The sequence below is a fragment of the Corvus brachyrhynchos genome, unplaced genomic scaffold (assembly GCF_000691975.1).
Source record: "Corvus brachyrhynchos isolate BGI_N302 unplaced genomic scaffold, ASM69197v1 scaffold142, whole genome shotgun sequence".
Lineage (NCBI taxonomy): Eukaryota > Metazoa > Chordata > Aves > Passeriformes > Corvidae > Corvus > Corvus brachyrhynchos.
The window spans coordinates 9,790,816-9,805,089 of record NW_008237226.1 but is presented as its reverse complement, the minus strand read 5'-3'; the positions used below and the strand labels follow the sequence as shown (position 1 = coordinate 9,805,089).

General features: G+C 37.8%; 1 protein-coding gene across 2 annotated transcripts in view; it reads left to right on the top strand.

The window, feature by feature from the left end:
• Positions 1 to 13,370, top strand: part of ISPD (isoprenoid synthase domain containing) — a 110,525-nt gene extending 97,155 nt beyond the window's left edge. For both annotated transcript variants that reach the window (XM_017729370.1, XM_008629949.2), the window contains one exon: positions 11,275 to 13,370. In XM_017729370.1, coding sequence (XP_017584859.1) covers positions 11,275 to 11,379 — 105 coding nt within the window. In that variant the 3' untranslated portion in view covers positions 11,380 to 13,370. The remainder of the gene's footprint in view (positions 1 to 11,274) is intronic.
• Positions 13,371 to 14,274: the final 904 nt, after the last annotated feature.

The window sequence follows — 14,274 nt, the reverse complement described above, 5'->3', positions numbered from 1 at the left end:
TGATGAGATGATGCAGCTTGAGAGCCACTTTGCATGCAACTAGCTAGATTCAATTAAGAGTATCAAATTAGGGAAATCTGCGATATCAGATGACTAACAATGAGCTTCTGGACAGCCACTCCCTCTCACTGTGTCTCACTGCCCAAAACAGTGACATTTGAATCACTTTAAAGCTGCTTTTGAAATTTTGAGAGAACAGTTTAAAACCAGTTACATATTAGATCTCCTGTAGCAAAATACAGTTTAAAGTTGAAATTCAGTCTCTGCAACTGCAAAATAACCAGGCTTGTAGTACTGTCATTACTTTGGTTTGTATTTCTGTAATCAGGATTGGAATGTGGCCTTTACCCCACTGAACTGATTTTATCATCCTAAAACTTTGGAAGCCACAAGGCTGGATGTGCACAATAGCCCAGCACATGTCTATGCATACTTTGTCCCTCAGTATCTCTTGGGTTTTGTTTTCTTCTTTCCCCAAAGGAGAATTTTTTATTTTGTTTTTTGGAAGGCCATACAGTTGTTCCTCGGAACCATCTCAAATAAATTATCTGTATTCAAAAGGAATGTTTCCAATCAATTAGTTACTGCAGCCGTGTGCTTGTATTTCAGATTATTCACAGTCTGTAGGAGTTGTATAATGAAGATTTTAATGACTGAATGTTGGCATGTGTCCATTTAAATGAATGGACACATACCTCTTCTTATTTTGGAGATCTGGATGTCTATTATGCTTAATATTACATATGAAGTTAGCTCATAGAGAAGGGAAAAAAATGTGCTTTAGACTTGAAAAAAGGAAAAAAATGCTCACATTTCCTCTGCATTTATTTTTAGCACCCCCCAGGAGATTCAAATGCATCACTCATTCTTTCCAAAAACCTTACCATTTTGTTACAGTCACTAATTTGAAGTTGCCCAATCTTTTTATATAACACTGGTAGTCACAGTCACAAATTGTATGTGACAAAGTATATGAAACTGCTGCAGCACATTTGTATGCAAAATTCTGTAACCTGGGATAGCTAAAGCATTTCATGTCTTGTACTTATTAGCAGCTTAGATGTTTGTGAACTACTGTGTTCATTTTTTTCTTGAGAAGTGACACAACCAATCTAATGTCAAATTACATCTGTCAATGTAATATGGTATAGAAAAAACCCCTCTAATATTGAAATCTACTGTGTTAAATATACCACAGATATGTATTTTTTGCTTGTGGTACAAGTTTACTGAAGAAGTGCTGTATTGTTTTCTCTGTCCCCATTGGGTAGTTTTTGTAATTTTTTTGTTATTTATTTTTTCCTTTCATAATACAATTACACTGATGACCCCAGATCTCACTGGGTAGAAATGTCCTATGTGCTTCTTTGAAGATATTTTTTAAAGTTATTTATTTCACCTGCAGTATATGATGTAGTTTACCTATCGGACAGAGCCTCTGACATTGATACAATCTTACCAGATGTTTAGAAGTGGTGTATTTTTTATATTTTCAGGGTTGAGATAGTTGTGTACCTAAACTTTTAACTCTGTGTTTTTTCCTTTTCCCCCTTCTGATCTGCTCCCCCATCACTTCTCTCTGTCTTCTCTGCATACTCATTTTTGTCTTCCTTCTTATTGCCAGCTAGGGCTAAAACACCAGTCATCAAGTGAAACAGCGTTTGAAAGTGCTGCATTTCTCCGTTTATAATTGGAGAAAACCAGCTAAACTGTGCTGAACTGCTTTTGTGCTGCTACTAGCTAGCCCCACGTGTCAAATGCAGTCATACAGATCCGTAGCTGCTCTGTCTTTGCTTGGTGCCTGGAGAACTGCAGCAGTCTGTAAATGATTTGCATGATTGGGGTGTTATGTTTTGTAGGAGGCCAACACCTCTTAACCCATTTTTTCTGCATCTGTGTGTGTGGTGGGTCTGCTCTGTATTCCTGGCTAGCTGCAAAACTTAATGCTGCAGCCTATCAAAGTATTCATAGACTCTCACAGTGGAACAGACAGCAGAGAATCCACACACAAACACACTGAGGGAAATGCTGTCATAACTTCTTCACAAGGGGAAGCACAGGGGCAGGCACTGATCTCTTCTCTCTGGTGACCAGTGACAGGACCCAAGGAAATGGCCTGAAGCTGTGTCAGGGGAGCTTTAAGTTGGGTATCAGGAAAAAGGTTCTTTACCCAGAGGGTGGTTGGGCACTTGGAACAGGCTCCTCAGGGAAGTGGTCATAGCACCAAGCCTGGCAGAGCTCAAGTGTTTGGAAAATGTTCTCAGGCACATGGGGTTATTTTTGGGGCTGTTCTGTGCAGGCCTAGGAGTTGGGACTTCAATGATCTCCTTGGGGCACTTCCAACTCGGGATAGTCTGTGATTCTGTGTTTCTATATGCTGCTGCTATGTGGAAGGCTTAAATCCCACTTCCACTTGAATTTATTAGTGCTATCAGATTGATCCACAACTTTCTGAAAACAGAGGAATGACTTGCTACAGCTTCAGTCGACTTCAGACAAATCTTAGATTTTCAGCAGGTCGCAGAGTGCAGGTTGTCAGAGCAGAAAGCAAGGTTTCTGTGCCTCAGGAGCATTTCAGTTTTCCTGTATTGATGACAAGAATAATTTTTTCCTTCCCCTTAAAAACTCTTATGGTCTTTTTTACAAGGTTACCAGAGTGATACCTCATAGAGCCTCTAGGTAGCACAGTAACATATATTAACATGAATACATTTCATACTGCAGAATTATTTGGTAACATACTGTATTAAGAGACCACCTCAAACACATAATATGGTTTTGCAGGTGACCACATCTGTTAAATGGCCTATTTCTGCCAGTACTTTTGTACCAGTCCCATACAGGTGGTAGAACTGGCTGCTAGCTCAAGCATTAGGTAGCTTTTGGAGCAACTTAGAGGGCAAGATGGTTGACAGGCATTAGGATGTCACTGCTGGCACACTCACTCTTGCCAAGAGCTTCAATCAGATAGTGGTTAAGTGCTGAATGAAAACCCTTGCGTAAGCTGCAGTGATTGAATGTGCTGAAAGTGTTCTTCATAACAAACTTCAGAGAATTTTTTTGGTCCAAGAATTTTTATTGATCATTCGGCATGATCATGCTAACAGTGTTTTTTACAGGGGGAAAAAAGATTTGGAGAACTGAAGAAGGGAACTGAACCCTGGTCACCTACATGCTGTAGAACATGTAGATAATAGAGCTGTTTTAAACCTGCTGATTTAGGGTGAATCTGTCTATTCTTATCATACTAGAGAACAGAATCCTATTTGAGTTTTTGTTTGTTTGTTCGTTCGTGCTGTTTTGTTGGACTTTTTTTAACAAAAGAGTGACATTTACCTTTGGGTTTAAATCTGTGAATCTGTGCTGGTTTGAACAAATTTGGAGGAAAATATCCTCTGATAGAAAGCAGGTTACAACGATCCCTCCCCCACCAGGTTCGGGAAAAAAAATAATTTTCCTCGGAGGAAAGTGAAAGAGAAAAAAAACTATTTATTTAACAAACAGACAGCAAAAGGATAACAATGCTAAATAATAAAACCTCTCACTGTGGAAAGAAACCTGGGAAGATTTCAGAGTCCTTCTGTAGGTGTAGTGTCTCTCCTCCTCGTCGGAGCTGGGTCATGAGCCCACCTCCGGGGCCTTGGTGGAAAATTCTCCCGATGTGTTCTGATGTTGAAACAGTCCAGAAGAGAAGAAGGGAAAAACCAAAGTCCCAGGAAAACAAAGTTCAACTCTTTGTCTCCCTCTGGAGAAAAGGAGCTGAAAGCTGGCTGAAAAGCAAGAAGGGTGCTTCCTCTGCTCTTGCTACTGCAGAAAGAGAGGAGTGTATCTGTATCTTTGAACAACTGTTTTGAAAAGTTCGCTCGGTTTTTTCTCTCTCCCCCCTCTCGGGCTCACTTTTAAGGCACAGAAAGGCACAAAATTAATTTCTGGGCATAGAGCAGTGAAAAGGGATACAACATCATAAAGTCACCCCAAGACAGAATCTTACATGAAAAGATAAAAGCAAAAGCACTAGAGACTTAATCCTCACAGTCTCCAGAAGATTTAAAATATTTGTTTCTTCTCAGTGTATTCACACAGTCATTTTAAATGTTGATGGCTCTCCATTTTCTTTGTATAAACTATAAGAAGCATGGCTGATCAAAAGTACGAGAGAGAGTTACAGTACAGTTTCATGTATTTATACACAATTTATCCAGGTTTGGGTTGATTAGCATGAATGTATGACCATTTAACTGCAGGGAATTAACTCACATCTATCAGAATTCACTAATTAATTGGTCTGCTAAACTACATTAGCACTGTGACAGCGTGGTTCTTCCAGTGCCACATCACCTTTTTTTAATCCTCGTTGCATCCTCAGTATATAGATTTCAAAATTATATTTTGAGGAGTATCCACTAATGAAAAATTGATTGCATTTTCTTAGTTCAGAAAGGAGGGCTATGTGTACAGAGGTTCAATTGTGAACCTGCTCGAGTAATTTTGAGCCCAGCTACCTATCTGAACTCAAGTGCTACCTTAATTACTTATGTATTACTTGAAAGGAAACCTAAAAATATTCAGAGAAATACTTTTCTTATCTTTTAGAATGATCTGCATAGCTAGCTTCTTATTGAGATAAATTGTTGCATTGATATTATGTATGAGATGACACTTATCAATAGATCCTTTGGCACATGGATTAAAAAATGTGATGTGGAAGAATTTTAAGAAGTAAGGAGACTTCAGATTAATTTGTACTATTACTGAAATGGAGGTTGCTTTAATATGTTGATGCATGCCAGTACATACCTTGAGGGGGAAAAAATGCTTCTTTGTGAACCTACTGATGAATTCCTCATGGTGTGATTAAACACGAAACCATGTTAGATCATTGATTTCTGCTAGTGGAAGAACCTCAGTCCATCTTCAGAACAACTGTTTGAGTTAAAAGTATTAATTGAAGAAGAAAATTTCAAGTATTGAGGTTTTTGAGGCTAGATTCTCCACTCAGTTTCTCTGAGTGCAAATTAAAACACTCAGTATATGATGTTAGGTGCATTTTGGAGAGACCTGGTATAGCCTTTGTATAAATTGCAGCATTCAGTGGAGTTTTAAATTACCAGCAGCTCCTCTTGTACTGCTGATATAGTCTTTTGCAAGATGCTTGCCAGAACAGAGACTGTTTCAGCACTTTTCTCTTCTTCCCCGTCTTCTGGTGTACCTGGTGTGCACCAATATCCACCCTGTGAAAAGGAGCAGTGGGCATGAGTTCCTTCTGCTGGCTCCAGCCTTTTTCCATAAGGTGGCAGGAATGTGCAGTACAGCACAATTAATGTCTTCTAGTGTGGTTCATCTCTCTCTCCTCTGTTTTGGTGGGAAAGGTGTCCACAGAGTAGTTAATCTTTATTTTTTTATTGACTGTGCTTATGTGGTAGCAACATGGGATTTGTGCCTCAGTGTGGGGGGCACTCTTTGATTGTGGTTCTGTGTATTCTTGATGCATCTGGTAGGGAGAGAAAGGCTCAAGTGTCACTTCCCAGTGGTACTAGGCTGTATCCATAGTGGTAAGTAAAACAGGCCAGGGGTGGTTCTCTTGTCCTAGGGCTAAAAGGCACAGCATGCCTCATCTACATATGGCTATGTTCTTGCTTCCCAAAAGAGGGTGGCCACATTCAGCCTGTCCCTTGAGAGCATTCCTTAGCCTGTGCTGTCCCCTGAACCATGCCCAGCCATTGTCTGGAAACATGTTAGCTGTCAGGAGCCAAAACTGTGCCAGGGAGCAGGCTTACAATGGAACAGCAAGGGCAGGAGCATGCCGGCATGCCAGCGCATGCTCCAGCCCTCTTTCTGTTCCTGATACAAACATAACCATGTTAATACTGATATTGCCTAAGTTTAGCAGTGTCTCTAAATCCCGTTTTCAGGCTTTCTGTCAGCCATTTAATCAGGACTGTACAATTCTGTTACTTTTAAAAATCTTTATTAAATGTAATGTCAAGTAATATTACAGCTTGACAGAGTGCAAATAAGGGAACACAGCAGTTTTATTCTTTCGGCACTACAAGACAGAGGTAACACATGCAGAGGCTTTCTTTTTTTGACCTAAAAAGGGTAGGTGTGTTTTTCAAGCTACTCTTAAACTGAACTAGTACATATGTAAATTGAAATGCATTTATGTGAAGTTCCAGTTGGGGAAAAAAATAAATCCTAAACAGATTGAAGCAAGGAAATGAATTGTAAGGGAAATGTCAGTAAATATTCAGATATCCTCACAGTTTCTTAAATAAATGCACATTTGTAAAATATCAGATTGCATATTCCAAATACAACTTTAACTCTGTCCCTGTAGCCACTCCCAGTCTAAGTCTGCAGACCAGAGAACCCCTACAGTCACAACTCTACATCAAATAAATTCTGAGTATGAGTTACAGGCATCACACAATATGGTTATGTTGGAGTATTTTTACTATTTAATAACAGACAAAGTGGATATTTTATTTTGGAATCAAAGTGCTGTTATGTGGATTTATGGCTTATAGCGTTGGCAGTGTTTCCGAGTACTTTCTTTTCCAAAGTACATAAATATAAAGTGGTAAAAGTTTTGGTTTTAGCTTATAAATGTAGTTAATAATCTGTTCAAACAATAAAAAATTCTATTTGTTAATGGCCAAGAAATGTTTGGGGGGATTGGTTTTTCTTTTTACAGGAGAATCATTTAAATCAACTGGATGAAATTAATAGACAGTGAATATCACAATGGTTTGGGGGGAGTTCGTGGCACACCAGTTGATCATGTGGAACTTCCAGTTATTAATCCATTAAAGTCATTACTGCCTCCAAGTCTTCTTTAAAGGTCACAGTCTTTTTAAAGGATTTTTTTAATGAGGAAAAGAACTATTCCTGTTTGATCCGTCCAGTGTGTGCAGGGCTGTGCACCCACTGACTGTCATGCCAAAGGATGTTCTGTGCTTGGAATTTGCAGCACTGAGCAGCAACGTGCGAGAGCTCCTGTGGGCTGCAGGAGGATTTGTATTGATCCTCCTGTTCTGACATCCGGGGTTTTAGTGCGGTTACAGTATAGGCAAACACATAAGGCAATTAAACATGTGAAGACATGGTTCTGCTTGATTATTTGACTTCCTGCAACTAATAATGAGATTTTTGAAAGATTTAGTGCTATGCCATTGAATATAAAAGAAGTTTGGAGGCCTGTATGTGCAATGGAGTTAGGTGTGGTAGATTAAGTTTGTCCTGGCATCCTTATTGAAGCTTCCCTATAGGCACTATCATCAGCATTGTTGCCAGAAATAACATTGCAGTGTCAAAACCATGGGTGTTTTAAGGGTATAGCGAGGGGACTTGAAGTATTCACTTGTTTGTTTGACTTTAAATTAATAAAGACTCACAAGATTTTTTTCCTTTCCTGGGTTATTGTTGAATTCTGTCATTTTATTTCTTTTTAATATTCTTTAGAAAAACTGCTGATGTTCAAATTACATTGAAAATATCTGCTTACAGGCAGACTAATGGCCTAAAATGAAATAAAGTCCTAGCAGGATTTGGAAGAGAGAAAGAATACCTAAGATATAATGTAGTGGTCACATCAGTCAGTGTTATGCCTATGCTGTGAACAATGTGTTACCTTTCAGTTGCTAAAATTTCTTTTTCTGGTTTGTTATTTTTTGGGGGGGAGGGGGTTGTGATAGTGAATAGAAATTATCAACAGGAGTTTTAAATTATGCACAGGCAATGACCATCAGATACTACAATAATGATTTGTATCACAAGAGTGAGTTTTGATTCTCAGAAAGATACAAATTGAAATTCCTGGAGGAGTGCAGCTCATCGTGTTATTTACTACCTCCTTCCAGTAAGACTGTGCCTGTGAGGGTAAAGCAAGTTAAAGTCAGCACATACTTGACCTCTGAGGCACTGATTTCTCCTGTGCTCAGAGGCTGTCTCCTGGGCCCAGGTGCTGGACACCCTTCAGTGAATCGGTGACCCTGAGATCAGAATGGGATAATGTTACTGGGAAGGAGGATCAGCATAAATCTAAAATTAGTAACCCCTATGATAAATACTTTAAAAGATTGCCTTATTGAAATCCTCAGTGTATACTTCATGAGGTAGTTAAACCATCAACTGTAATTGTACTTAGAATAAGAATATATTTTCTATTGCATTTGTTATCCTAAAAGATGATGTATATTGCCTTAAAGAAAAGCACTTCTGGTTATTTCTAAAAAACAGACTTACAGTGACCAGTCCTACACAGGTGCCAGTAGGTTTCCTGAAGAGTTATAATGGTAATATTAATAATCGGATTATTAGAAGTGAAGTAACTGTAAATCTTGCAGTTCTAATTTGTGCTGCTTACTTACTATGTTTCTGGTTTTGAACCAATTTCAGTTCACCAGTCAGTTTCAATGGGTTTTAGACCACTTCTGCGTGCAGGTTTCTGTACAAATTACTCTGCCACATTGCCTGCTTTACAAATATTACTCATAATTCTTTGCATGTCTTTCCTATAGAACATGGAAATTAGCACTAAAGCCTTAGGTTTAGCTTTAGAAAAGGCTTTTTTCAGTCTAAAGAAATCTTATGGTGTCACTTTCAATCTCTCCTGTGAAAGTTAAATTTCTTTCTCTTACTTCCTTTTATGTTCAAAAACTTGAATAATTTATTACTGCAAAGGAATGTGTACCGACAGTAACCAACAGAGGATGTGGAAAGATTTATTGGGAGAAACATTAAGAGCATTCCTGGCCAGGTGTATTTTATTTCTTTTTGTGAAATTGAAAAAAAAATACTGTACAGCTCCAGCCAACTTCGGATATGGCTGGAAGCCCATTTGGAAGAGAGTATCTGTAATTGTGAAGTGCTTCTTGAGATAAACTGAACAAAAAGTGACGAAGGGCACAAGGAGATTTGGCATTTCTGAATAGCCAGAAATGTGTTGCTTGATTTTGAAAGCAACTGCAGTGTTTGCCATCTGAGTGGGTGTGTGAATGACTTCCGCTCTCCTTGTACTTTATCCAGCAGTTTATACCCATGGGAAATGAGGGAGTGAACGCCCTGCCGAACCAGAGCAGTGGATTCTGAGTTTGCACCCTTGGTTCATGACAAAAGGTCCTGAAGGAGCAGGACCTCAGTAGACTTCCACACTCCTTGCTTGACTGATAGAAGGTATCACTCAGTGAACAGCAAGACACATGTTATGTACATTTTTATTCTACCACATTTTTTTAGAACTCTAATAAATAATTTTACTGCATATTGGAGTATATAACATGAATTTGTGAGGAGTGTAATCTTTTCCAAGGTTACAAATTGTAATTTACGTAGTTGATGATATTTAGGACAAAATTCTAGTCAAATACAAAAATGATTTTTTCAGGGATGATAAAAAAATCCGTTATAAACTAGCTATTTGTAATTTGATCCAATTACCTCTCTGGCATGTTTAATTTCATTTACATAAGTGGCAAAGCTAATAAGAGCATTATCATAGAATCATACAATAGTTTGGTTTGGAAGGGTCCTTTAAAGATTAGTTGCCTACTCCAACAACCCTGCAGTAAGCAGGGACATCTTCAACCAGATCAGGTTGCTCAGTGCCCTGTCCAACCTGACCTTGAATGTTTCAAGGGATGTGGCATCCACGACCTCTCTGAAAAACCTGCTCTTTTGTTTTACCTGCCCATCATAAAAACTTTATTTTCTATATCTAGTCGGAATTGACTCTATTTTAGTTTAAACCGTACCCCTTGTCCTGTCACTACTGACCTTACTAAAAGGTCTGACCCCATCTTTCTTGTAGGTCCTCTTTAAGTGCTGAAAGGCTGCAGTAAGGTCACCCCACGCATTCCCTTCTTCAAGCAGAACAAACCCAACCCTTTCAGCCCTTCTTCATAGGAGAGGTGCTCCAGCCCTCATAATTTTTTGTGGCTCTCCTCTGGACCTGTTTCTATATTGAGAATGTGCCAGGGACACCTTTTCCCTTTCAGTTTTTCCTTCAACTGCAACTTCTTAGTCTCCAGCTCCCCTCTGTGCTAGCTGAGTAGGTAGGTCCCTTCAGCAGTTGCCTTATTTATCAAAAAGCAAGTTTTGATATTGTATTTTTGTATAAGTTGTGGAAACAGTTTCTTCTTTGTCCATTAGTCCAAGTTTCTTAAGTGTTCTCTACAAATTCTTTCTTCATGTAGCATCTTAAATAAAGGAGTAAAAAGATGTGGAATCAAACTGCTCCATCCTCCTACCCCATGCAGGAAGCTCTATCTATATCCCATTTTATATGGATGTGAATCTCATGTTATGGGACCCTCATGATGAGTTTCCTTGATCTGTCCAATAATCTGTTCCGTTGTATACTAGTCCTTACCTATTGCTTCCATCATGGAATAAACGAATGGATAAAACCTATTGTTTTATCCATCATGGCTATGGAGAACAGCTCTTGATTTCTCTTTGTAGATTCTCCCCACCCTAGAGTTTTGTAGACCTTTCTTTTTCTCCATTGCATCCCAGAAATTGTTCTCTCCTATTTCTCTCTCCTGGGATGTCTCCATGCCTGACTACACCTATTGCTATTTTCCCAGTGCGCAAATGGAAATCTTACTGGTAGCAAGAGGCCAGCCTTTTGTAGTCCATACAATTAAAAAAACTTGGTAATTAGACAAAAGGCTCTTTCAAATGTGAGCTGAAGTGCTCAGTTAGAAGCACAGAATCAATGTCTCATTTTATTGCTGTTTCCTGTGTTGGTTTCTATACTTGCCTATCAAAACCAGACTACTTTTTGAAGTTATTTGATACAAAAATCAGCCTAAACCATTGAAATCCCAGTGCTTAAATTCCCTTGTGAGTTTTAGTAGTTGGTAGACTACAGATGGGATTCAGTAGGTGCTTAAAGTTGCAGGTCTTCAACAATGCTACTTGATTAAATCCTGTATTTTGTTCCGTTTTCAACCCCAGAATTTCTGCTGCCTTTTAGATTTTAAAATTCATTTAGGAAGCCAGTGACAGAATCAAGTTTTTTGGTGGTCTCTGAGTACATACCATTCTAGCAGTTTTGCATCAAGGAGATTGGAGAAAATGGTTGCTACTATGAAATTATGGTTTCTTAAAATAAAAGTTTTAGAAGTTCTTCTTCTAATAAAGAGCTTTGTTTCTTCAACAATCATATGGTAATTTGGCATACTTGAAAATTGATTTTAAATATTTACTTTTTCCACTCTTGTAAATATATTGTTTTCCCTACTCCCTCTTTTTTTTTTCTTTTCATTCCAGGACCCTTTGCTGCTTCAGGAGACAGTAAATTCTGCTGCTGCTCTTATCATGGCATTAATAAAGGACAGAAACCCGGAGCTGATTGGCCAGCTGTTGGTAGCATAAGACCATAAATCATGGCTTTTGGAAATGTTAGTTTTTCATCATCTGTTCACCAAAGGTCTTAAGCTATTTTATTCTTTCTTGAAAACTCTGGATTTATGCCATTTATTATTAAGATCCTTTAACAGCATATTTTTGATATTTAAAATACAAGTATAATGTTATGTATAAAATGTAAAAGGAAATACAAATAATTCTGAGATACACTGGGTATATACTATGAGGAATTATACTGGAATATTTTTTAAGGTACTCATCATTTAAAAAGGTGCACAGAGGACACCAAAGCATTCATGCAGAATTTAACCATGTGTGTGTTGTACTCTGGGACTGCATGAATTAAATTTTATTTCTGATAAATTAATCCTAAAGCACAGCTCATCTACTTTATGTGAAATTATTTAAAAATTGCTGCTGTAATACTTATTAGTGAATATAGAGTTCATTACAGAGTGTAGCTTTCCTGGCATCAAGAGAAATGTATATTGCAGGAAGAGTTGGAAAGGTCAGGTACCTGTTCTCTGTGGAATGAAGGTAACTTCAAATCAAAGAAAAGATATGCATGGATATGACAAGGTGCTACCACCCCAGTTTTCCAGATGCAGTATACTCTGGCTGTAGCCTTCTTGGTGCTACACTTCTTCCAGTGCCCCTGTGCCATCATTCAGAGCTCCTGTAGCTCCACTGAAATAGGAAGAGTCTGTTAATTCATGTATCAGAATACGATTCTCATCTCTTGTTGGTTAGCAGATGTATGTAGTAAGTAGTAGTAAGGAGACCAAGCATTATGAATTTGAAGATACACGACATTGATAGTGAGGTGTGGACAGTTGGGACAGGAAGATGAAATGGTGAATGATTAGTATGTGGAGTATCACTAAGAGCAATACAAGCAGAGTCCCTGAAAACCTATGCCTTTCCCTATGCATCAGACCCAGGAATTCCATCTCTCCTGCAATTTGTGAAGGGGCTAGGTTAATGACTTACATACTTGCTATGGCTGGAATAAGGTCTTGGAGAAGTATCCCCACCAGAAGTGTCCAGCGAATCCCTGATTCAGCCTGTCACTGTCAGTTCAGCAAGTTTCCCTCTAAAAACAGCATTCCTCCCCTTACTCCCACTATGTTCCACCCTCTGGTGCTCACACAAAACTTAGGATAACAACCTCTATGCTTGGTCCCCTTCCTCCTTCCCTTCACATGACTATTTATATCTCTGGTTTAAATTGCTTTTAGAAGTTGGTCTTGGTCCCAAACTTCCTTCATTGCAGAATAAAATAAAGAGTTGTTAGCTGGCAGTTCTATATCCAAAGCAGACATTTTCTTCCACACACAAGTCATGCAAAGATAACTAACAAAGTTCTTGTGCATCATCTGCTTTCTTCTTTGCTTCTTTCTTCTCTCTACTTTGATTAATAATTTGTCCTTTTCTGACATTGTACAACATCAGCATTCATATTATCTCTGTGTATGGCTACACAATAGGCATATTTTATTAATACATATATTCATGTCTGTTCATATGCAGAGTACGCAAATAAGTGAAGAACTAAAGAATTTATTACTGCTATTCATAATTTAACAGGACAGCTCTCACAAATAAGTTTTCTGAATGTGCTTTTACATTAATAAATTTGATGAAGGAATTTGTCCCATAGGCTTTTAAAAGACATGATGAAAGATGTCTCTTTGACTTTATTTTGTTTTTCTTGTTTGCTTGAAGACTAAAATGCAATCTGTGGTGTGTTTTCCCCAAATAATAAGAAGGTGAATTTCGAAAATCCTTCATGTTTTCTATCCACTCTAATTTGTACATTGTGATACTGCATTAAAATTGATTTGTGCATGACATCATTTGCTTAAACAGAGCTTTTATTTTTTAGGGTTGTTTTACTTAACTCATTCTCCTAAGAGGATTTCAATCCTATTAAAAATGATACTGCAATGAACTGCTGTAATAAAAAGAAAAATTATAGTTGTTTATGGATTTATTTTGAAAAGAGAACAGACAATGCACAACAAAAAATAAGTTTTGGGTCATCCAATATACTTAGTACTAATCCTAAATGGAAGATAATAAGCTTTATTAATGTACTGTTAATCATTGCATTATGGCTTTTTAATCTTTAGCAATCTTTTAAAATACTCGACAAACACTGAAAAATCCATTTTGCTGGAAGCAAATACACCAACAACAGAACTACTAAAACAGATCACAAAATACTAAAACTGCAGTTAAAAAAAAGAAAGAAAGAAACTGGACAGTGATTAATGCTATTGTGTATCCAAACCAAATTAAAATGGTTTTTTGGGTGATTGTTAGTACTTACAATGGGAATAAAGATATAAAATGAAATTAAGAAACTGGCTGATTGTTTTTTGTCTGTGCATAGCTTCTCACAAATAGCAGTATACATGAGAAACTTGGCAGCCTTTTGTACACACATGCTGTTTTGAATTTAACCAGTGAATCAGTCACCACCCATATTGCTTTGAACATTTGGACAGAGATAACAGAAAGTAAATAAAAGCTCAGACTCTGCCAGCCTTGCGTACCTTACTCCTCAAGCATTCTAATTAGTATTCCTTGGGTATACTGTTCCTCAGAAAAGAGAATGCAGAATGTGGCCCTAGAAATACTTTTCATAACTGCAAAGTTGAATGAATTAGAATTGTATACTGAAACTAACCCACTTCATGCAAAATCTGGAATGTGTATTACTTTGTCTTCAATCAGTTAGGTAGAAGATTTTCTAGTTAGTCTTTTTTTCTTCAGCTTTTCAGATGACCTAGCTGGAAAAAAAAAATGGCTCGATGGTCCTCTAAAGAAGAAAGAAATGAAAAAGATAGAAGGTAGTGGCATTATAAACAAAAAACCCCAACACCCCAAAACTATACC